The sequence below is a fragment of the Crocodylus siamensis genome, chromosome 1, assembly GCF_052110815.1.
Source record: "Crocodylus siamensis isolate JL-2025a chromosome 1, ASM5211081v1, whole genome shotgun sequence".
Lineage (NCBI taxonomy): Eukaryota > Metazoa > Chordata > Crocodylia > Crocodylidae > Crocodylus > Crocodylus siamensis.
Window position 1 is genome coordinate 232,190,595 of NC_143395.1, and position 25,684 is coordinate 232,216,278.

A 25,684-nucleotide genomic window follows, 5' to 3' on the forward strand; every position below is an offset into this window, starting at 1 on the left:
GATCAGATGGGAGCTCAAAAGAACCTTCCCCTAAGTAAGTGGTTTGCTCCTGTGCCAAAGCATGTGCAGGTGGTCTTATTTTTACATAGAATCCCTTGTAGCTATTGCTGTTTTTATCCATATACATTATTTTTAATTACACCAAGCCTTTAGCCACAGTACCATATCTAGTTATGAGTTCCACAGGTAAATCCAGCACATGGTTTTTATTTATTTTTTAAATCCCTTTCCCAGTCTTAAATTTGTTGCCTTTCAATTTTATTGACTGTCCTTTTGTTCATTTACCAGTCTCCACCTCTACCAATCAGTGCTTTATTATCTACCTTTTCCAAGACCCATTCTTATGCCTATAAATGTGGTAAAAACTTAGCCTTCTTAATTTATTTTTTTTCTAAAATGTAACAACATTTAATATTTGAATTTCTCTGTATTCAAACTTGATTATTATAAAAGCCTAAGTCTGTCTGTCTGTCCATAATGCTTTATTTGCACTTTGATTGGCTGATGGAAACAGCCAATCTGAGTGCTCCAAGCATGGGGGGAGCACCGCCATGGTACCAAAGCTGCACTGAGGAGCGGACAGGGGTGGGGGAGCTGGCTTCAGGAACCCCACCCCAGTCCCTGCAAGAGACAGAACAGTGGCAGCCTGGGGCATTAGGTGGTGGCTCTCCATCCCAGCCCCCTTCTCCCCCATACCCCCCTTCATTCTTGATGGACAATTGGCTAGTTTTTAATAGTTTCCAATTGAAATGTGCTTGGCTGTGGCTCCTTATTTAAAGGATTTTTAGCTATTTGGGTGTTTGGATCCCTTTATTCTAGCCTCTTCCCTCAGCCCTTTATTTGCTCTGGATAGCAATGCTGGCTTTTGGCTTATAGTATTATATTTCAATTTTCAAAAGATGGCATGAAATTTTAATATGCCCATTCAGGGATACATACATCAAGCATTTTAATCTGCCAGGATGTGACTACTATAAGTCAGCTATTTCTTGCAGAAAAAGAAATCATTTATCTCCCTATAACTGCTTTCTGAATGCATTACCATACCTACTCTCTCACCTTTCACAGGCTCCAGTTACAAACACTTCAGAGCAAAATTTAATCTATAAGAATAAAGCTGGGCGCACAGGTGTTTGCATAATCAGGTCCACAAACAATTGTAATGCTTCTTTGGGTGAGCTAGAAAGTGGGTTTTATGGTAGCATGCTAGATAGTCTCCTGAGTCACAGGATACTATTTCCTGAGTGTTTCCAGTGTTTCACAAACCTTGTTTGTTTTGTGCCCTACCATAGTAAATTTGGGTGTTTCCATGCCACTCTACTGGAGCTGTCACTTCTGCTTCCCTCACCACTGATTTCTGTGATTGCCAGTTCCCCTCACTAGTGGCAACCAGCAGTTGCAGCAGAGTGGATAGACATCAGGGGAATCAGCAGCAGTGGCTGAGATAGGGACGCACAGGAGTAGCTGCAGTAGGTAAGCACCACTGATTGCTGCCATGATTTGCACACACGCTCCTTGGGAACTTTTTCTCCTAAAGAATTATACCTTCTTTTTGGCTGGTTTGTCATTTTCTAAGTTTGCATTTGGGACTTTATCTGAAACATGAGTAACTAGTCAGCAGTTTGAGAAACAGGAATCGCAAGTAATCCTTATTTGATTCCTATTCCAAGAAGAAATTCTGCCTTGAGAAGTTAAATTATTTTTATATCCTCCAGGGTTCTGGATATAGTGCTATACCTGAACCTACATAAACAAAATGACAATAAATCTGCCAAGATTTTCGGAAGCCACCAGAATTCAGAAATTGGCCTTCAGGGCCATGTGTAGATGAAACGAGAGGTGTGCGTGTATGACACTTTAAAGCCAGCTAAATGCTTTTGCACCGCTTTAATGGTGTTGGTATTTGCACACCTTGGCGGTTTATTTCACATTAATTCCAGCCACTGTAGGAAATTCAGTGGTGTAATGTGCCTTAAATCACTCAGAGGAGTTTTAGTTTGATGCCCCTACAGCCACAGAGCAAAGCACCAGGCTCTATGCAGCTCCACAGCTCTACAGGAAGCCCTGTAGAAAGCCTAACAGCTGCCTAGGGAAGCAGCTCTGCCTAAGAAGAGCGGTGAGCCTGATAGTCTCCTCCCTGTGCAATGGGAGGGGGAGGGGAGGAAGGTACCTCTGACAACACAGTGTTACCAGGAACTGGGGCAGGAGAGTGCAGTCTGAGCCTCTATGTCACACAGGCCTGGCCTAGCTACCCCTGGGAAGCTAGGCCAGGGCATAGGGGAAGCTGGCCTGGGCAGAGGGGTTCAGATCCCACCCTTCCACCAGCTCCCAGTATGTCATCCAGTTAGGGAGGTTGGCAAGATTCATGGCTGATTCAGCCCCTTCCCCACCCCCCATAGATTGCTTTTGCTGGCTACCATCCAGCTGTGTCTGCTGGGTGGGAGGCTCTCTCCCCATAGAGAGCACCCCCACACACACACCCGAGGGAGAGACCATTCTGCCCATCACCAGCAAGGAAGCTGGCAAAACTACTCTGCAGGGAGTGGGTGTGCCCTGGCCAGCTTCCCCAGACAGGGCACAGGGAAGAATTCTACTTTCCCACCACTACTCGCCCAGAAGTGGGGCTATAGCTATCCCCTTCTTGCTACTCTTCTACAACCCGGGGAGCCCACAAAACATGCTGTGAGACATGCAACAGCACCCTCTGCCTCCTGGCCTCAGAGCCATGGAGGGTCTGACCCCCAACCGCCAAATGTCAAACATCTGTGAAGATCAATCACATTGAAACTTTAAGCCTAGAGACAGACATTCAAAAAGCCTGAGCCTGAATTGATTCAATCTTTTCAAGTTAGTCTAAGCTGGCTAACCTGAGCTGGTTTGTAACTGCACAAACATCCCCTCTGGACTGAAGAAATTCAAGCACATGCCTGCAGTGACTCAGGATAGAAGCCAGGGGCATTATAGCAGCCTTCCCTCCCTTCCATACTGCTGAGCTGAGGAAGGCATGGCCAGGCACCAGCAGGATGCTCTGATTAGGGAGGGGTCCCCACCCCCTCGCTGTTGATAACAGAGCATTTATCAGCTGTTATCAACATTTAGCACCCCATCAAAAAACAAAGTCTCTCTCATTAGTTCAAGATCTTCTTAAATAGGTTTTTCCAAGGAAGGAATGTAGGGGCATTACCAGCTACCTGTTGATTAGCTCCAAAAAGCCCTAAGCAGAGACTGTCCTGTCTGTCATACACAGACACCTCTCAGCATTAGCTAGCATACCACATGCTCACTATGGCCCATGCTCTGGGAGTGGGGAGGGGGATTGCTGCTTGAGCAGCAAGGTGGGGTGGGGCAAGGAAAGCCAAGCAGACACTGCTTTGCCTACAAGTCTCTGCTGGAGTTCCAGCAAGGGAGCAGAGGGGAAGGGACAGCCCTGCTGTGGAGCAGAGAGCCCCGCCCACCCCAGAGAGCATGCCGGGATGCTGGGGGTGTCTGGTTTAACTTAAACCAGCAAGGAGTCTGGAACAGACAGTTTGACCCAAATCAGTTAAGTCTGATACTACATTCAACCCAGTTTATCTCCAACCAGTTTCAGCCATTTTCAGACTGGGTTATGTGCAATGAATGTCTGTTCTGTTGCAGGTTTAAACCAGTTTCTGATCGCTTAAACTGGTTTATGTGTAAAGTCTGCCCCTAGCCCAGGTGCTTTGTGTAAAGTTCAAAAGTTACAGTGTGATTGGAAGAGCCCGGAAGGAGCTTGTGTAAGGGTCCTCAGTTAATGAAAGGCTCAACTTAGTTGAGTGTGCAATATCTGCCTAAAAACAGAGGCATGTTGGAAACTTAAGATGGAAATTCAAGGTTCAATTTACTTCCTTCCTCTCTCATAAAACTTTGTCAACATCTTAGACAAATGCACAAGATATCCTTTTTCAAATAATTTATCTAATAAAAAAGCTTTCTTTGACCAGGATGTAAGAGCAGTCAGAATAAGTGCTTTAGCCTCACACTTTCATCACATTAAATAATCTGTTCTTTACTGTTTGGTCTCTTAATACCCAGTTGCAGTCCATAGATCGCCATAGATCATAGATCCAGTTGTAGTTCACAGAAGGAGAACAATTGAACCAAGGAAGTGGTCACTGGGCTAGTGGGAAAAACATTCTCTTGAGCGCTGATACCATGAAAAATCTAATGACTCATTTTTGTAGCTTGTTACTTGTTCCTAATAAGCTACTATGTATCTCCTTTGGACCAGGATCCATGCTATGTTTTGTAATGTTATTAATGTTAAAAAGCTAAGGCACTCATCATTGGACTATACTTGCATGGGAAAAATCTAGGAAACACTTTGGTAGCAAAGACTGTAATGGTGTAATTCAGCAGGTAAGAGAAGAGGGTTCTGGGTTTTAGCTCCTTCACACAGAAACAGCACTGAAAATAGGGATCAGACCCTAGATATCCCTTCTTCCCAAAGCCCTCATCACTGGGCCGTAGAATCATGCTTCCTTTTGCTGGTTCTCTCCCTCTTGACTGATGACTCTTCCTTTTTGCAAGGTGTCCCAGGATAGCTAAACAGTGCCTTCAATCCAGGCTAGCCTCTAGCCTGGTTGTGAGAGCATTCTCCTGCAAGGTGGGAGGTGGGGGGTTTTATCCTCTTAGTCTGAAGACCTAGGACTCAGACCTTCCACTTTTTCTGGGCAAATGCTTCAACCACTAGGCTATTACATAAAAGACGAACACCATCCCAAGTCAGCAAAAGCTGCTATAAGTGCTTAACTTAATACTGTCGGTCTACTCTGAATAGGCCTATCGAATAGGCCTACTCAGGGGACTTGGGTACAGAGCCTAGTTTATGAATGACAAATAATCTTAAACGGAACTTTGCCTAAATGATCAGCTCACCCAAAATACATCTGGACATATCCAGAAACTGAATTTCAGGTGACTGAGTTGTGTTTTGTTACATTTTTTACTAGAAAACATATGCATGTGGGATGTTTCAGGTGCTCAGTGAATTCAGGCAGGTTTCTGCAATTCAGTCTCTTAGACTTATGCACTTAAATTCTAACTGAATTCCTTTGTCAAATCCATTCTTAGTCCCTCACTGCAAACATTATAACAGCTTATCCTAGATAGGGTCAAATTCTACTCTCTTATCACCCATATGGTTTCCTTTAGAGGGCACCATTTGTCTTTCAATGTGTGCTAAATACTTAATTCCAACTTCTGGGAAGATTATATCCAGAAATGATGACCACAAGCTGAGGGAGGAGAGGTTTAGGTTAGCTATTAGGAAGAACCACTTCGCGGTAAGGGTGGCCAGAGCCTGGAACAGGCTTCCCGGAGAAGTCGTACTCTCACCTTCCCTGGAGATCATCAAGAGGAGACTGGATAGGCACCTGGCTAGGGTCTTATCACCCCTGCCACCTCTAGGGCTCCTTTCTGCCCATGGCAGGGGGTCAGACTCAATGATCTGTCTAGGTCCCCTCCAACTTTATTGATTCTATGACTTTTGATTCTATGATTTTGATTCTATGATTTTTGGTCATCCCCTTAGAGTAAGCACTTTATGGCAGGGGTGGGCAAAGTGACAGATGTGGCTGGTGGCTGGACTTCAGCTCCCAGCCAGTCTCCCTGGAGACCCCAGGAGTGTGGGGGCATGACAACACGGGGGTGTGACAGTTCAGGGTCAAAGCCCTGGTTCTGCAGCCCCACGCCATCATGGCCCATGCTGTGACATCCCCATGTTCCCACATCTCCATGGAGATAGGCTGGGAGCCGAGGCTGCTGGACTTTGCCCACTCCTTATTTATGGTGTGATTTTAAACCTCTAAATCTAGATGGAAACTGTCCTGAAGAAACATAGCAAATAAAATATTTGTTAACAAATGTATTAATCAGAAAAGTAAATCAAGTTAAGACATGAATTTTTTTAAAATAGCCAATCCTATTTTCTTATTTTAAGCACTGTGAATTTTAAAATTAATAGGAGGTGGATATGGAAAAAGTACATTCTGTTGATGCACAAATGTATCAGCTTAAAATAGTAAAACTGAGTTAAGTTTATTAAAGTAAGACCGGAAATGAGAGCAAAGTAACTGTCTGAATGGGATGTATTACAAGGCAGGAAGAACTATATTCCTGAAGTTGTTTCTTTTGTCTCTTTTGCCAGCCCATGAAAACTTGTTCAAGCTTGGTTACATGATAAAGCTATTGACGATTTCCACAGGCTGTCTGCATTCTGCCCAGGAGAGCATGTTAGGGCCTTACTGCTAAAATTATGCAACATTTCATGTACAATAGGCAGATACCCTATTATCTTGCTTCAGTCTCACAGAACTGAAACTCCAGTCTAAAGTAGACAAATTGGTGCTGTTACCAGCACTATTGTGGACCACTCCCTCCACCCCACCCCACACACATGCACTAAAAACACCAACAGAATGGCATTCTGTTAACAATGTTCATATATAATCTGTTTATGCAGGATCTCTTCACTCAGCTCAGCAGAATGTTACAAGATCTTCTTACTGTATTGATCCTACAATCTCTTTTTAGCTCCCTTTTCTTGAAATCCTGTCATACCCATTTCACAGCCCATAATTGTTTTTCCAACTCTTGTTATATACACAGTTCAGGTTCCAGCTGAATGAATAATTTAGATGCAAGCTGTCTGGGATTCATTCCAGACTCTTGAAGTTTAGGCTGGGATTACAGTTTGCAAAAGTACTAGTCCTTGCATTTTTTCCTTTCTGAATATATTGTATCACTTCTTATAAATCATCGGTATACAGGTCTCTGGAGAAGCAATGCAAAAAAAAAAAAGCAATTAAAAGAGGTTTCATAATTAGATAGTATGAGTTTACAAAACATTCAGTTTAACTAGGTTCCCCTCTAGATGTGAGCATACAATGCTAATGGAAGTTGTGTACACACATTTTAAGAAGCAAATATATTCATCTAGGATTCCAGAATGGATTTATGTCTAAGTTAATTGGTAAATATTGCAGGTTTTTGCTATCAAATTTTAGTAAGGTCACTTCTGCTGAATAACATTTGGAAGTAAATAAATTAAACTGATAATGACTAAATTTCAATATTTACTTTAAATAAAATACAGAATTTCTAGACTGATAGAAAATTTAAACAAACATGTTGACTAGAAACATTATGTGATAGGTATTTGTGAAACTCCATAAACACCGTATTTTCTTATATACAACGCACCTTTTTCCCAAAAAACATGTCTAGAAATTTGAGTGCACATTATCAGTGAAGAAATATGGTAGCCACAGTTTCTGCCACTTAAGCTTCTGCCAGAGGGATGCACAAGTAAGTCTGCATGCAATGCACAGGGAGCAGAACAATGAACAGGCTCAGCTCCCTAGCTGCTGTTACTCAGTTACGTACCGCCAGAAGAGATCTCTTTTTCTTTCTGTCTTTCAAAAACAAAGTGTATGTCTTGTTCTGGGCTGTGTTGTATGCCAAAAAATATGGTATGATTATTTTTTACTAAAATACTTTCTCAACTTCCAAATTTTGAGTGTTAACCTTTGTAAAGCTACGTTTTGTTTCCTTTTGAGTCTATCCTAGAGCTCACAGATATTTTAATAACATTTCAGTGTTTTTAGTTGATTTGTGACTACTTCAATTACTGCCACAGGCGGGTATGAGTTCATGGACTTACATCTTCACCTGTCAGTGTTTATCTTGCCAGAAGTATTGACATCAAAACCCACAAAAACTGAATTCTAACAGCTCCCTTACACCTCCCAGATCCAGAAGGTCAAGATAGGATCCTTTGTGGATGAAGCTGTTCATGAGATCATTTAAATAGAAGCACCAATAATTTCCTTTGATGGTTAGCAGTTTCTCTATGAGGCAGAATTGCCACCCACTGTGGGCAGCGAGGTAAGCACCATCTAATGTCATCCTCCTCTCCACTGCTCTGCCCCCCTCTGCTTCTTTCCTCTCCCAGTTTACCAGCAATGGTTTGGAACAATCTGTCTTCTACCCAGGAAGAGTATAGGGAAGTTGTAAAAGTATTTTCTCTCTATTCTATATGTCTTCCGGAGCACTAAAGTTCACCACATCCTGTCTGTACATTGGTGCTGCTTTTACCTTCTAGTTCCCATTCTTAATGGATTATGCACCCCAGATTTTAGTAACTCCCCAAAAGACCAGTTCTTCTCAATTCTTAAGCAAACAATCTCTTGCAAACAATTTTTGCCTACTAAAAGAACTACTGTTTTATAAGTCTGTACTGATTCTAAGGCTTCTAGTAGAATAGGCTGATAATACAATTGCGCTTTCAGCTTTCACAATCCCTTCCCCATAATTATAATAAATAAGCAGAAGAGGGTATATATATATAGCCTGAAGATTTTAGCTGATATCATAAACTGCAGGAAGCATTTCATTTTTTCCGTCACTGGAGCCACAAGATAATAAAATTTAAAATACTATGTTTCTCCCAATTTTAATTTTACATGCATAAATGTGAAATCTGAATGTACAGTGTACTGTGCTTCGAAAGACACTTTGGGTATCATGCTTAACTATAAATATATTAATATTTCAAAGCTCTTGTTTAGCATTTGCTAAAGCTATTTTCACAGTTCAAGTACTGATTTAAAAATACCTTATTAAATAGACAACTTAAATGATTAGAGATTGTTTTATCTCAAACACGAGCACAGTACTGTAAATTAATCTTCCATTAAGAATGTGAAGATGATTCAACAGAACATTTGTTATTGCTGCTAAAAGCCTTAATCATATTTAGGTTTTCACGCCAGTCTTCCCAGCCATCGGAACTTCAGCATGCATTGACATTTAACACACTACAAAGTAAATGGTTACAGTGTTTGCAGAACTATTTTCAAGCAAGTCCTTTATTTTTTCAGACTGCTTCCCTAGAAACAAGCAAGAAAATGTCACTATTCCATGCAAACACTGAAGGTGCCCACCCAATTCCTCCTTGGAATAGGTTCCCTTACTCTGCATTTTATTTTCTTTCAAAGTCCTAAACAAGGCCAAAACCTGAGACTCTTAAAGAAAGTACAAAATCAAAATATCCACATTTAATACCTAAAACTAGATCAAGCCTAAGTTTATTCCTAGTTCTGCAGCCATAAAAGCAAGAAATAAATATCCAAAACATTCAGTAGCAGAAGCAGAAATGGGAAATTCTGCCCCCTGTGAAGGGAGATACCAAAGCTTCTGCACTAAGTCCCTGTCAAACTGTAGGTTGAAAGATTAAATGGTGCAGAGGCCTCATGTTGGTCTCTATGAAGGTGTTAATCTCCAGGGAAGCAATGCACCTGCTGGTCAGATCATACTCCACTAGGCAGTCCTCAAATACATCTTTTCTACAATGAGGGCACATCTACACATGCATTTAAGCACAACTAAATTTAGTGCACATGAAGCTAATGAGCATGAAGTGATTTTTGGCAGGTGTCTACACATGCAGAAACTTAGCACTAAAGTTAGTACCAAGTCCCTATAGCCCTGCCATGTCAAGTGCCCCTAGGGGCTGGGAAGACCCAGTACTAAAGTTAGAGCTGGGTCATGTCTACATGTGCATTAATATGTTTTAACTAATCGCACCTAAATTTGATACCTGCATTATAAAACATGTTCGATGTGCTTTAGCTCAAAGTGTACCGCCACCATTTTCTCAGTGCAGAGGCATGCTGCGCCACTGATGCATGTGTTCCTGATGCAGCGCCTGGTGCTTTTTAATTAGCATGGCTCGCTAATTAAAAGCGCCTGGCGCCATGTCAGAAATATGTGTAAAAATGCCCTTAGAGTCTCTTTGTTCTTCTCTGTCCCCATTCCTTGCACCTGTTCCTGACAGGAAGTAAGGCTTTTTTTACCTACATTTTTGATGCAGGGAAATAAACATTTAGAAATAGATTTAGCTGAATGCCAACAGGAGTAGAAAGCTTTCATTAACTTATTTCTCCCAGGGTAAAGAATCTAGACAATTCCAAGATTTTTTTGTTTATTGTCATTGTTTTCTTGGATTGATTTAAAGAGCTGTGGGTTTCCTATTTAGTTAATCAAAACTGTCCTAATAAGCGATGGAAAGAAATAGGTTTAAACCCTTATATATCGCACATGATATATATTTAGACATTAAGAATATTCACAATCTACTACTTTTTGTGGAAATTCTTTAGATCTTAGGCTGTAAGAATTGTAATGTACCACAAGGAGGCTATGTTGTTAGGTCACTCTATTCATTCTATGCCTGTAGAAAGCTGAAGGGGTTCACAATAGGTTCACAAACGCATTTGCATTAAAGGTAGGGTTTTTCACAAGCATTCGGTATTGGTTTAAATGATTCTACTGGAACCAGAGGGGTTAAAATTAGGCCAGGATGACTGCCTTTGAAAATCACATCCTAGGGGTTCAAAGCCAGGCTTTGCCTCCTGCTGGCTTCATCGGGAATCTGTGGGAGGCCTGACGAAGGTTTGTTATCCCTATGGTCAGAACTCTGCCTGACTTCTTTGAAGATAGCAGAAAGTCTGTCGTTATTTTCAGTGAAGATTTGGTTTGACTGTTTTTATGCACTATATGGTATAAAACATCACTCACTATTTTGGAATCAAATGGCTTTTCTAAGCCAGGTATATTAGATGTCCAGGAGAAAATGCACATGCACAACTGCATCCTTTAAAACCTGGACTTGTACTTGCTGATAAGCATCTGCATATAGAAAAAACACGATTTACAACTGCAAGGAAGAACTTATGCTATTTAGAATGCAGCAAGGTGGAGATTTGTCGATACATCCCTTGCAAATGCTACTAAAAATCTGACCCAAAGAGTTAGTCAAGGCCTGTTTCCTCAGTTTTTTTAAGACATTCTCTGTGCTTGCCCCCAGCTTTCAAAAACAAAATTAGTACACTGTCAGTTGTTTAAGCAAGTACCTTTTATAGATGAAACAGCTGGTCCCATACCTCCTCCTCTGTAGAGTTAATGAACTAACATGCAAATCCCTGTAGTCTACAGAGGACATGTCAGTAAAATATATATGTAGTAGAAAACTACAGGGACTCAGTACCGTAAGGTATATTGCAGCATCAGGAAAATACTCACTTTCTTTGAATAAAAACAGAGGAGCTAGCAAAACTGATGCCCATTGTCAGATACAGGCTGCTTTCATCTTGAACTTCCTCTTCCCCAAGCTTTAGGTCAGGGCACACTGATCCCCACTGAATGAGAACCCATGATGCCTCTTCAGTTTTTAGGCATAAAAAATGTACCAATATTCCTCTGGGACTGTCTGGTGTGATATTAGGTGATGATGATGTGGATAATGTTTAGAAAATAATTATCGCCCCACTTCCAAGAGGCTACGGCAGTGAATAGAAATATCCTAAAGTCACTCATCTGCTTCCACTCAAACTCTCATTATGTCTGTCCCCCTCCAAAGCCTTCATCTTTAAAGTTCCCAAAAGGCTTATTCTTCCCAGCTCCATGTTATGCAACATATACGTGAAGTCACTTGAACTCACACTGGAAGAGCTGGAGAGATAATATGGCCTGGATGGAAGCCAAAAATTGCCTTTTTATTTTTCTCAGTCTAGACAAAATCAGCTGGGAGAAGATGACTCATACTCGAAAAAGGGCAGCAGTCAAGTGAGAAGCCAAGGGGGGAAGGAAATTTTAAAGAACTTACTTTCTATTTAAAATCTACTGTCAGCAGCCTGCAGTTGGAGAGCTTTTGGACTTTATGGCTTTATGAGCATATAACAACAGTGATACAAAAAAAGGTCCATTTCCACATGTGACATAAATTGCTGTAAACTGCTGGATGTAGCTCTCCCTTTGTATTCAGGACCTCACCTGCTACATGTCAGCAGGATAGTGGTGAGTGCAGGAGGGAACTGTCACGGGGACTGAGGCTAGCCCTAGACTATGAGGCATACTTCTGAAAGAGAGAAGTATATAATCCTCACAACATTAACAGCTCCATGTTCCCCTTCATTAGAATCCACACACACGTGCCTTATGTATTACACAGCTGTCAAACAAATAAATCAAGCTATCCTCCTTTCCCTAGAGACTGAGTGGAAGATTTTTTTTCCTTAGTCTTAGCACTTGAGGTGCTGAGGTACCAATAAAATAATAACATATAAAGTGCCTAAATATTAAACTCATTCTTCCACTTGAGGAACTGATGAGTGTTAATGGTTCATTAATGCAATATTTTGATGGGGAAAATTCCTCTCATTTAGTGTAAAATGTGATTTAAAATTCATATTAAATACAAATTAAAATTCACATTAACACAGCACACTTGCATAGTAACAAGGCAGCAGCTGAACTTTCAGTTCCAGCTCTAGAAGAGGAACTCTAGTGCCATTTGGGGATAGATATGGCCAAAGAAACAGAAGACCCTATAAGAGGCAGTTAAAAATATGCCTAATGACATCACACAAGAATTCTAGAAATACTCTTACACCAGTAACCCTGAATTTGCCATGTTGGGTTTTCACAATTAGTATCTCTAAGTGGTGCCCATAATAAATGAGCTCTAGTTACTGGTAACAAAACTGTCTCTGTTTTTTCTACAATGAAGTTCAGAATCAAACGGAGTCTTTCCTTCTCTCACAATATTAGTAGCGAGCTAATTCAGGGCATTAGTTGTACCTGTGCGATTTAATTTCTTGAAACAATGCTCCTAATGACAGCCGTGCGCCAGTGCGTTTACACAGGTGTCAGCCATTGGAACTTGGTAAACAATTCTGATGATGATGAACAGGAAGGGGTAGATGGCAGCTCAGTGATTACTGCTGTGATTGTTGTGACTGTGCAGTGCTGAGAGTGAAAAAGGGTAGAAACCTTTTGTCACTTAAATCAGCAGCTATGGTGAATAAAGAGATGCCATTTTTTCAGGGGAGAACAGTGCTTGATTTCAGTGAAAGTTGCAAATGTCTTCAGCATACAAGCTCATGTATAGCATCAGCTTCACAGGCCAGTTTTTGGGTCTCTTAATCTTTCTGAAAACAGGTTAGTCTATTAAAATGCAGTCTCATCTACCTCGTTTTTAAATGGCTCTTCAGAAGGTCAGGGGTTTTTTTTATAGAATCATAGAATCAATGAGTGGGAAGGGACCTAGACAGATCATCTAGTCCGACCCCCTGCCATGGACAGCAAGGAGCACTGGGGGTGGTAGGGGTCATAAGACCCCAGCCAGGTGCCTGACAAGTCTCCTCTTGAAGATTTCCAGGGAAGGTGAGAGCACCACCTCTCTGGGAAGCTTATTCCAGGCTCTGGCCACCCTTACAGTGAAAGACTTTTTCTTTGTGGTCCAGGTTGATCTATCAATATTGTATCAAGTGCATTTTATTTGCAAAGTAGATTGTCTCAGTTCTTTTAAATAGAGAGGTCCTGCTTCAAAAAATCATATGAATACAGCATAGTTGCATAGTTATAAGACACTAGTTGAACTTTTTGTTCTAGCTCTAGAAGATGAACTCTCTTGTCAGGCCTACTACTGTTCTGTTTAATGGAGTATGGTTTGCTTATTAAGAGGGATGGCTATTTCTTCAGCATGAACGTGCTGTTGTACGAATAACTAGTTCATGAAAAATTTTCTGGAGCAGCAGCATGGTATTCTACTACATATTTCCTACCCCAGCCATCTGTCCAAACCCATTCTTCCCCATGCTGGCAGTGTGACTCGGAAGCAGTCAGAGCAGGTGGGGAGAGGGAAACAAAAACCCCTGTGCCAGCAAACTCCTCTTCCCCATCAGTCAGTTATGGTCCATGTGAGCTTAGAAGGCTTGGTTAAGCACAGTAGCATGGTTAAGGCACCCCACTTGCATAACTAGGAGCACATGAGGGAATGATGTGGCTAGCTTATCCACCTGCCTCTAACTCCCTAGCACAAATGATCAGCTACTGGCTGACTGGAGGGTGCCATTAGTGTAAGGCTTGGGCCTTATATCACTGAATCTATACCAGGATGATATCCCTGCTTGCCACCATGCCTGTCTTCCTTCTACACATGTGGATGCTACTCAGACCAAGAAATGAGTTCTCTCCAGATGTACTTTATGTCACTTATAATGGAAGTGATTTTGCTGTGCTGGCAAAAAAAGAATTTCTAGCTGGTAGACTTTACTGGGATGACAGTATATCAGCAAAACTGTTGTAAGGTAGACCTAGCCTGAGATTTACTGTGCACCTTGCATAGCCATGCTCAGGTTTTTCCCCAGCCATTCTCCATCTTGATGTGACCCATAGTATAACTTCAGTCTGCAGGGATGAAGCTAAAATATTCAGATAGATACACAATATTAAATGTTATTCAATTACTAAGTGCTTCTCTGGTGTCAGTTTTCCCCACACTGGTGAGGTAGGTACCTATCTTTTCCTCCTGTTTTGTAAGCTTGTAAACTAAAGTAAAGTGCTGAAGTGAATTGCTCAAAAGAAGTCAGTGGCAGATTCAAGATGGATCTCAGTAGTTCTTACTTTTTAGTCCTATGTTCAGACTCTTTGTGACTGCCTGTTTTCAGAACAGAACTTAATCAAATGTGGTTTCTCAGGCTTAGGGACAGTTGTCCATTAGGTTCAAACATAGTGCCTTTGATGTTAGAACTGTGCTCACTTGCACCAACTGGTCATAATTTCTTGGCCATCTTAACTTTTATCATGTGACCTCTGCATTCATACTATAAATAGTGCGCTTTCATGGCAATACTAAATGGATAGGCTATGAGTCCTTAGCAGGTCAAAATATTAGCCTATGTTAGGAAAGCAATTCTGTGAACATAGAGCAGGGATGCCAACTGTCTGTAAACTTAAAAAGTCAGGCTAAAAATAGCTATCTGCAAATAAGTTCAAGCTGTCCATAAAAACACAAAGCTGCTATCTGACGCTCCCTCTGGGAAAGAAGCTGGAGTTTGATTGAAGGATGCACGCAGCAGAGCAGTGCCGCCTAGTGTCTGAGTCAGAACACAGCATACTACAAGAAGCCTTCTCTCGGGGCTTTGCAGATTCCTCCTCCTCTAGCCATGTGCTGTGGCTGGGTCTGTGGCTGTGGCTGTGGCTGTGGTTGCTGCATCTGGTCCTATCATATTGCAGGGTTGCAGGTAGGCTTCTTTGGGGTTCTGTGCCAGAACAGACAAGTGGGACTGATGGGGGTAAGGCTGGAGTTAGGCTTGTGGGGGTCAGCATGGTATACAGTGTTGTTGGGGGTATGAGGGTGTTGATAAGGCAAGATATTTTTTTCCTGGAAACTTTACTGATAAACAAACTTTTACTTTTTTACAAGTCTGTGTTTTAAATCCTTCGAATTAGAGCCTGGCAGCAGGGTGGGGCCTGGCAGAAGAGTTACATTTACATATATAAAACAGGGATGGGCAATTATTTTGGGTGGAGGGCTGCTTACCCAGTTTTGGCAAGCTGTCAAGGGCTGCATGCCCTTGGCAGATGCAACGCCCCCTGGTCACCATCTTGGGACCAATGTCCTAATGTCTTGGGACCAATGTCCCAGGGCCAGCACTGGTGGGGCCCAGAGTGAGGCTCAGGCTGGCAGGCGTCTGTGGAGCTGGGCTGGGCTGCACCAGCAGGGAGAGCGGGGAGCATGTCCTGCTCCATAGAGCCCCTGCTGGCTGGGACCCTGTACTGCTGCTGCCCTGCTCCGGGCCCTGCTGGCGCTGGCCCCAGGACACGGGTGCAAGCCCTGTGCTCCCACACACACTCACTCCCAGTGCCCCCCCAGCCCTATGGTACAGGCAGGGGCAGCATGCAGCCCTGACCCCCTGCTTGACAGCGGGGAAGGAGCTGGTGCTGAGTGCAGGGAAAAGTGGCCCCTCCCCTGCTCTGTGGCCAGCACTCCCTGCTGCAGCTGCTCGCAGCCAATGCAGGGCTGTCCTGAGCAGGCACAGGCAGCTCCACATGGGCTGCAAATCACTGCAGCGCGGGAGTACCAGCAGCTGGGGCCTTCCCACTTGCCATGCCGGGCAGTGTTTGCCACCGGCACCTCTGGGCTGCCCAGCACACAAGCTTCAGGCGGGCAGCAGCAAACACTGCCCAGCACAACAAATGGGGAGGCCACAGCTGCTGCTGCAATGCACAGCCCTGATGGGCGGGGCCTAAGTTGGCAGCAGGATCAGGTTACAAGCTGGTGCTGAGTGCAGGAAAAGCAGCCTTATACACCCCGTGGCCGGTGCCCTGCGCTGCAGCCACTTGCAGCCCACAGCGAGCAGCTGCTGCAGAGAACATGAGCCATGGGGTGGGCAAGGGGCCACTTTTCCCCAGGCTCAGCTTTTCCCCGGGCTCCTTCCCTGCCTGTGGTCCTCCCTTGCGCTTCCCGCCACCCTTACCTGAGGTTCCAGCATGGGGCAGCCACATGGTCCCAGGCCAGAAGCCCCTGCTGGGGCTTTCAGCTGGGGGGGCCCTGCTGTTGCAGGAGCCCACCAGGCTTCCCCTGGGTCCTACTGCCCCACGTTTCTGTCATTTTTGACAGGAACCAAGGACAGATCAATATTAATTTTCTAAATTTTTAGGGGCCCCGCAGGCCAGATAGAATGGCCTTGTGGGCCAGATCTGGCCCACAGGGTGTATTTTGCCCACCCCGATGTAAAACATATTTCAGTGAGAATATGTCAGTGGAAAAAAAAGCTTGTTTTTCAGTAAAAGTTTGCACACTATCAGTAAAATAAATAAATAAATTAGGGTAACACCCTTGCCAAGATTTTGGTGGCATGTTCCATCCCCAAATTCTTGGCCTCCCTGTGGGCCGGACAGCATGACTTCATAGGCATCTGACATGTACTCTACCATATTTCTGTACACTATAAGATTCTACAAATGACAAAAATAGAATGGTATTGGGGCTGAAGAATTGACTCCAAGACTGCTCTAGACTTAAGCAAGAATATTTATTCCTCACAAAACTTAGTGGTGCGGCACAGGAAACTGCTAGAAATATGGACGTAGACCATTTCTGATCTTAGAAGAAATTAGTTCTCCAAGTCTAAGATGAGGGAAAACTGCAGCAAATTAAAACTTCAAACTCAAGTGAAATATCTGCTTCAAAGATTGCAGAGACTAAGGAGTCATTTTCTCTGCTGTGGATTGTAAAGTTTCTGCCTGAAGAAATGTTCAAGTGATTATAGTATTTTGATAATAAAATTAAAGACCTGAGAAACAAAATATACCGCACAAGCCTAACAATAAGAATTACAGAGGAAGCTGAAGGCAAAAATTGTATTTGCAACCAACTTGATTAACAAAATGATGGGGGGAAATCGCTTTGCAAATTGCAAGAGGAGAAATAAGAGACATCCCTTTAGCTAAAATTTAGGGGTGAAATTGAGATTTCAGGACTAGAATTTTCCATGCTCCCGAGCATGTGTAAGAATCTTCCTTATATGGGAAAAAGCATTCTTTCTGTATCTTCCCAGACATGAACCCTGAGAGCAGAAAGTGATGGAGGGAATTGGGAAGTAGCTGCAAATTCCTCTTTATTTTCCAAAAAATGTAATTAGGATAAAAACACAACTGCTAAAGCAGGGTGTTGGGAAACAACCATTATTCCATCATGGAAGTCTAATTCTTGTCAACTAATTGCTGTTATCCTGTCCCTAAAGTTTGTCTTGAAACTTTTTTCTATGCAATTCAGTCAAAAAAATAATGCAGAGCATGCTCATTTTTAATAAGACTGCATTGGTAGAGGAAAATTAGATCATGTAAAGGAAGACTACTGATCATACAACAATAGCCACATAGGCAGAAGTTTGTATTTGTACAGATAGCCTCTGATTTCACGTGGAACATCTGCTCACGTTCATCCGTTTGCAAGATCCCAGGATATTCAAGGGGAAGGAATGGTGTCGTTTTTAGCAATTATCACCCTACCATTCAGATGTTATTCCTTTAAGAAACATAATAAAGATTTTGTGTCTAATTCATCAATTAAATCAATGCCCTTTGTATACAGCATAATTATTGTTGTACCAATCTTTTAGTTTCAAGGAGAAAATCCACTTACTGAAGGGAAACAATGGGTCTATTCTGCATAGAAATCAAATAATCAACATTTTTTAGCTATCTAGGGTTACTCAGCTTCAGCAAAAAAAAGAACTGATGTTTCTTTATGCTAAATTTGCTTCACCAGGTTTCTCAGCATCTGTACTAGTCCACACAAAATTGCAGCTACATAAAGACTAAGAAACCTATTTATATTCTTATTTTATAGACAGGTGGTTTTTCCTTCTCTTAGAGGATTAACTATATCCAGTCTTCTGAAATAGTGAAAAGATCTCAAAACTATCACTATCCAATTTCTTTAATGTATGTCTGTGTTACATTTCTACTAATGATCAAACTAATCATTACAAACCCGTCAGTGTATTTTATTTTTTCACCCAATTACTAGTTGCATTTTAATTTTATTTTGGATTATTTTCATTTTCATTCAAACCCAAAAATGTTTTGAGGTTTATGGTTCTATTGGGTGCTAAGGTCTACTAAGCATAAATATGTTCATGATTTCAAGGAAGTCTCTGGATCTCTGCAGCCTTATATGGGTCTGGTCAGGGGATTAAATTGTAGGAGCTGGGCCTCTACTACGTGTTAAACTTAAGACTTGATTAACTGATTATCACATTTTAAACAGTGACCCAGCAACATCAGTTCAATCAGTTAATGGTGTGGTAAAAGAAAGACAAAGCCATAAAATTTATTAAAAAAAAATGCGTAATAACTTTGTGGCTCATTCCTACCACACCGCGAATTGAATGTGTGGCCAGGTACTCCCCTGTGACTGGGAGTCAGCTGATGGGCACTACCACAGCTCTGACTGCCATCAGCTGCAGGCTCCCAGCTGCAGGAGCCTGCTATCTGCCAGTGCAGTAGGAACCTGCCCCCTACCCCTACCCTGTGCTGGCACTAGGGCATGATTGGATCTGAGGTGTGTGGCACGGCAGGAGGCACAACCATGTGGCTCATGCATCAGATCCAATGAGGACATTACCTGACCGTCTGGCAGGGGCCCAAAGGTCTCAGTCATTTTATCATAGCCATATTACAAAGTTATCTACATATTAAATTTGTCTTCGCAATTCTTAATCTAATAACTATTTATGAGAGGGGACTTGCCTCCCAGGGCAAATTTCTAGTTTCAGGTAATGGCTGGAATGTAAAAGGATTCTTCCAGTGCATGTGTGGAATTCCACCGATGTAGACAGACTAGAATAAAGCCAAATCTACTCTGCCAGCGTAGCTGTATTAAAGAGTCTGCAGAGGTGTGAGTCCTGACTGAATCCTCTAGCTTAGATTCAACATTACGCTTCAACAGCATGGTTTGTTTTGCATTGGAGGGGTATGTACACCCATACAAAATACAGATTTATCAATGTAATTATTTTCATATGAGTATGCTGTGTTCTGTACTAATAAGGCCATTTCTAGTGTAGACATAGCTATTTGCTGTGGAGTTTCTGGATCCTAGAGGTAATCTTTTCTTTAAAGATGAATATTTTTCTTCTTCTCTTCCTTGAAATTCTGAAATGTTTCCACTTTCCTTTTAAACACATGTACATAATATACAGAAAAATCTCACTCTTGCTTAAAGCTATTTATTTGATGGGTTGGGGTTTGGCTCTTTTTTTAATTTACTGGTTCTTATCTCTCAACAGCATTTTATGGGCTCCACTGCAGTGAAACTATTGATAATTTTGCTTCATTTTAGTTTTTCTCTCTTAATATTCAACTTCTTTAGAGCAGTCAAAGAGCAAATTGTCTTAATTAATGATAACTTTTATCTTTTTGCAAGGATCCTTTCCGACCATTGGGGTGAAGTCTCTTTCGAGATTCCTGAGGGCGGGATTTTTAAATAGCATCCTGGCCTCACATCCAGTTTCAGGGGGTGGATCTTTGCCCCCCAGCATTTCCTCTGGTAGGTATTGCAAGTGAAGTTTTCATGAGAACCCCCACTAAGAGAACAGTACTAAAATCTGGTAAAAGTAGGTTAGAGAGGTATTGCCTGTCTCAGTAAAGAGCAAAGCTAAAAGGAACAGAGTGAGAATGTTTTATATGCAGGAAGTAGCCTGCTAGTGCCTGTAGTACAATGCCTGACATATTTAGGTGAGAAAGTAGAAGAGGAAAACAGACACAATAAAATGGTGTTAACTAAAATACTAAATAAACCCCTCCTCACCTTTTGATGAAGCATTGCATGGTGGTAGACAGTAGGCTCATCTACATGAGACGCTTACTGTACAGTAAACTAATAACACTGTGCAGTAGCGTGCCAGGCAAAAACAGTGCTAATATGCTACTGCATAGTGTTATTAGGCTACTGTTCAGTAAGCATCACAAAAAAACATGTGCCAGTGCTACTGCACAGTAGCGCAAGTTATTCATTAGGCAAGTACTAAACTAAATGCATAGTAGCTACTACATATTAATAAATGTGTAGACACACCCAGTGTGCGCATATGAAATCTCTCATTAAATTTTTGAGAGGCAAGGATATTTTATGGAGGTTGATATCTTTTATTGGATCAACCACACAGTTGTGAGGTTTAGACAAGCTTTCAAGCCTATTTTTCCTCAGGTCTGAAAAACTTGAATGTTTTGGCTTTTCTGTATCTCTGAATACCTGTGCATTCTACTAAGCTTTGCACATTTCTACCAACAGGCAGGAGGTGAAAATTTAGGATAGGCAAAAATTATCTTTTCAATTAAAATAAATAATGGAAGGATTTATTTATTTATTTATTTATTATGGATTCTGGTTTTATATATGCAGCAACATATAGCTGTTTTTAATTTAGGTAAAAGTAGTTTGGGGTTGTTTCTTTTATTTTCCTTTAAGATAGTGCACAGGATTTTGAGGGAGCATGTTCCCTACCTCAATTTAAAAACCCCCTCTTTGCCTCTGCTTCTAGTCCAGCATATAGCTCTGTAGTGGAATCTAGTGATGAGAATGACTAGGTTTTCCACCTTCATTCAGGTTACAAGGAGGATCATAATTGCACTGTAGCGCTGAAGGTATGAGGGTGACAAAATAAGACTAGTTTATCAATGAGATCTAAATGCCATATGAGTGCGCTGTTCTCAGGTTAAAGGTTAAAAGTATAAAGAATTTATAGAAGTATTCACTGAGCTGCTGCATGGAAGTGACAAGCCTGAAGTGCAGTGTTTCTCCAAAAATGTTATAAAGGTCACCTATCTTTCTCTAGAAGTAGTGGGTACTATCCAGCAATAAAACTAGCAAATGAAAAGTGACTAAATTTCACTTAAGTTTTGTATAAAGCTATGACTAAAATCAGGGTTCTGTATCATTTTCTCCATTGCACATTTCAGTGTAGAATTAATTTCTATCTGTCATAACTTCTTTCTTCCTCCTTTCAGCAGGAAAACAGTCTCCTTGAATTACATTTAACCTATATAACTAGGTATAGTTTCCATTACTCACAGATGTCTAATTCCAAGAGCACTCCAGATTTTTTCCTAAAGTGGGAAATGTTTTCTAGTCATGAGCACAGGAGGTGAAGAGTAATGAGTTTGGCTGTGGCCATTCTTCCATTGACTTGTTGCATGAGAGAAATCATTTGGCTTTTGTGTGCCTGGATTTACTTGTAAACCTGATAATCAAAGGACACTTTTAACATTGTATAAATTGTACCAGGGTGTCCCTGCTTACCCTTTTGTTTTATATAGGAAATAAATTACAGAGCTTTTATTGCAACTCTCTGTAAAAGCACAATTCATGAAAATGCTGCCAGGCATCATTCCTTAATGACCTGTAAAACATTCTGTGATCCTTCAATGAACAATAGTGGCAAAAAAAATCTTATAATAGAGTAACTACCAGTTTTACCAATATCACTTATTTTGAATATAGCATCAGTACTACTATTGGCTAAACGTTGCAGAAAACCTATCATTTCTCTTATCCTCTATCCACTGAAACTTTGTTTGTCTCATTTTCTATCTAACCAGCACCATACCTAGACTCCTGGTGGCCCTGGGTGAACTTTTAGTATCGGGTTCCCCTTCGCCAGAGATAATGATAATCATTTAAAAATTACCATTTTCAGGCCCCCTTTCTGTCTGGGCCCTAGGCAGCCACCTGGTTCACCCATGTCCAGCTCTACATCTAACTATAGACTTTGTGAATGTGTGTGTGTGAGGGCAGAGAGAGAGAGGGGTCCTTTTTTAAGGTTGTAAGCTCTCTGGGGCAGGAACTGTCATTTTTAAGTTTTGCAACAACAACGGGGTTCTGGCAAGGTTGATGCTGAGGGGCTACTACAGAATACATGTTTAAAAACAAATAATGGTACACTGATGCAAAGGGATAGAATATTTCAAAAAGGAACTGTAAGCATAACTATAATGTATGCAACTTATTATCATATAGCTAAGTAATGTAAGTAGATTACTTGACCTCTTGGGATGCCTTTGCTTCATGGGCTGTCATTGTCACAGCATACCAATAAGACTGACAAACTGCCCCTTCTAGAAGTTAAAGGGATCTCAGTCAGTTGAAGGGCAACCAGAAGCAATGATTAATGCAATGGAAATTGACAGATCTTGCTAAAAGAGTCTAGTGAAGGAGGGGAGAAAAGATTCCACTACTGAAGATAAAATGTTGACATTAGGGAATGTACCCTAACAACTTGGCACTCCACCATCTGTAATGACAGCTTACAATAGTATGAGAGGAGTAAAGGCATTTTGATGTATTTGATTAAATTATTCTTTTCAATATATCGTTTTCTTTCATATTTTACCTTCATCACATGATTACAGGCCAAAAGCAACACCAGGATTCTGTATTTTGTACCTTGACACACCTGATTTTGTTTTAAGTAGAATCTTAACTCTGAACTGCCTGCACTTGTCAGAGCCTTAACAACTATGTGACAGGTTTCAAAGATCTGAAATTAGTTTTGAAATGCAACTTTTCAAAAAATTTTAAACATGACATTTCACAGGGGGTGATGGGAAGAAAGAGAGGGGCATGAATGGCCTTTAGGTGGTGGAAACCCAGGTTCAAGCATTTGCTTTACCCAACCATGCAGCTAGTGACAGGTGGGTGAAGAAAACTGTCAGGCAGAACTCTAGAGACTTGTGCAGCCTTCTTCGGACTTTTCTGTCCTTAAAACTAATACAGTAACTGCATGCAAATTAATATCTGAGGGAGGGTATGATTGGTTGTTATTACAGTGGCCTCATTTCATTTATCTGCACTGTAGACCCAAGCCTGTCAGTAGTCCATATAAGCATAACAAATATATTTAATTACTAAAAATGTGGCTTTATTACTAACTAATTACTTCAAACATAATCTGTAAGCAAGATTTTCAATGAATTTTAACTACATGGAGAGCTCAAAACACCTACATTGTTCCCATTGACCTTAACAATGGAAAAAAAATGACTGACACAGATGGCAAATTCTTAAAGTTAATTAAAATCAAGACCGTAAGCTTGCTCTAATTGTCAGCTGTATTTAAAAAAATCTCAGAAAACTTATTCTTTATTTGTAGCATAAGATTTTCTGAGTTTGGAAAAAACACAATGTACCTTTCTTCTAAAACAATGAGGTTGCATTCCTTCTTTAAAACATGGAATGTCACTTTAAAGTAACAGAAAAAGCCTCTATAGGGGACATCTGGAAAACAGTTTATCAGCACAGCATATAAAATATAAAATAGAACTCATAATAACTATTTTCTTCTCTCACTAAATGTCCTTTTCTATTGTGCTGACATTTGGTATTAATTTTGTATACTTTTAGTATGCTTTACATCACCAAAAATATCCCTTGTTTTAGGGAAATCCCAGTTTACCAACTTAAAGGTTATTTTGTGGTGCTAGAGGGGTGCGAAGTAGACTAATTGAGACAGAAGATCTGGCCCCCTGCATTAAGTGGAACTCACCAAAACTTGTTATCCTTCCAAAAGCAAGAACATGGTTGCATTTTTAAGTCTTGGCATGACCCCTCTCCAGGAGTAGCGCTTACAGTTTAAGGTCTTGCTAGAACTTGTTCATTCATTCACTCCTTCATTCTACTTACTTTCATTTGGAACATGATTTCAAGTGGCCCTTCCCTTTTCTCAAAACTTTTTTATAATCTATCAATTATGCCAGAGATTATTTAGTCTGCAGTTAGTCTAACCTGTTAACTATTTGAATTTTCATGAAGAAGGGTGAAACAACTGTGCCATTGTAAAAGAAGGGTTCTGCTTCCTGCCTTCACCCCTTTGGCTCCTTCCTTTGGACTCCATAATGCTGAGACCCTAGAGCTTCGCTCCTCTCACCCTCTGGCTTCTTTCCCTCTTGTATATAGCTGGATCCTGTAGATATCAGAGTAGCAGTATAGCTACATCGTTTCTAGCATGCCCTGTGTCCATTCCAGCATACCCCCTTGATCAACACCTAGCACTCATGTTCCCCTCATCCCTCCTAGTTATGCTATTGACAGCAGATATGGACAAAGGACATTTTAGGTGCTTTAAAAGGGTACAGGTTATGTCTGTATGATCTTGTAGCAGTACAAATTAGCCAATTACCCTAACTTTAACTCTGAATGAAGCAAAGTTAAAGTTGGAGTTGTTTTTCTATAATTGTATAACTACAGAATCATGCAGACATAACAGTTTCATTGTAACAGCTTGTATCAATATCGCTTGATATCAATATAATTGTGACATATAATTGCATACCCCAGGTTGCTATTTGGCACAAAATTGAATAAATTATACTGGGGGACTTGCTTGCAAAAAAAGTTTGTATGTATAAATTGTGCAGGATTATACCTTGTCCACATGGAGGACACTAAGATAAATGTTTTTGAAAATGCTAATGGAATGGTTCTCCAACCGCATCTCAGGAAATTGAGGGTGTCAGTTGGGGGCCTCAGCTGCCTATACACCAATGCCAGGAGCATGAGGAACAAGCAGGAGGAGCTAGCCCTCCTGCTCTCTAGTGGGCAGTGTGACCTGGTAGGGATCATGGAGACCTGGTGGGACTCCTTCCGTGATTAGAGCACAGCTGTAGAGGGCTACACCCTGCAGAGAAGGGACCGAGCAGGGAGAAAAGGCAGAGGGGTAGCTCTCTATGTGAGGAAGAAGTACACCTCTCTGGAGGCTGACATTGACTCCAAAGATAAGCAGCTTCAAACCCTTTGGGTCAAGCTTGGTGGGGAGGAGGGGGGTGGCGAGGTGAGACAGACTTAACTGTGGGCATTTACTACAGGCCATCAAACCAAGGGGAGGAGCTTGATCTGGAGTTCTCTCAAGAACTGACTGAGGCCGTGTGTGTAAGGCACTTGGTTGTCATGGGCAACTTCAATTACTTCGACATAGATTGGGAGGAACACTCGGCTAGGTTGGATCAGTCATGTAGCTTCTTAACTGTAATTGTGGGCTCTTTCTGACCCAGAAGGTACAAGGGCCAACAAGAGGTACTGCTCTCCTAGACTTGGTCTTGGCCAAAGGAGATAATCTGGTGTGTGGCTTGAACACTGAGGGTAGCTTGGGCAAAAAGTGACCATGAGCTCATCAAGTTCACTGTTTGCCACAAGGTAAGAAATCAACTAGCAGGATTGAAGTCCAGGACTTCAAAAATGCTGACTTCAACAGGTTCAGGACATTAGTAGGGGAGGCAATGTTGAACCAGGGATGGAAGGCGAATGGGGTGCAGGAAG

General features: G+C 41.5%; 1 protein-coding gene across 1 annotated transcript in view; it reads left to right on the plus strand.

The window, feature by feature from the left end:
• Nucleotides 1-25,684, plus strand: part of EPHA6 (EPH receptor A6) — a 973,304-nt gene that overhangs the window by 788,543 nt on the left and 159,077 nt on the right. The window contains exon 13 of the mRNA XM_090058840.1: nucleotides 19,799-19,921. Coding sequence (XP_089914966.1) covers nucleotides 19,799-19,921 — 123 coding nt within the window. The remainder of the gene's footprint in view (nucleotides 1-19,798; nucleotides 19,922-25,684) is intronic.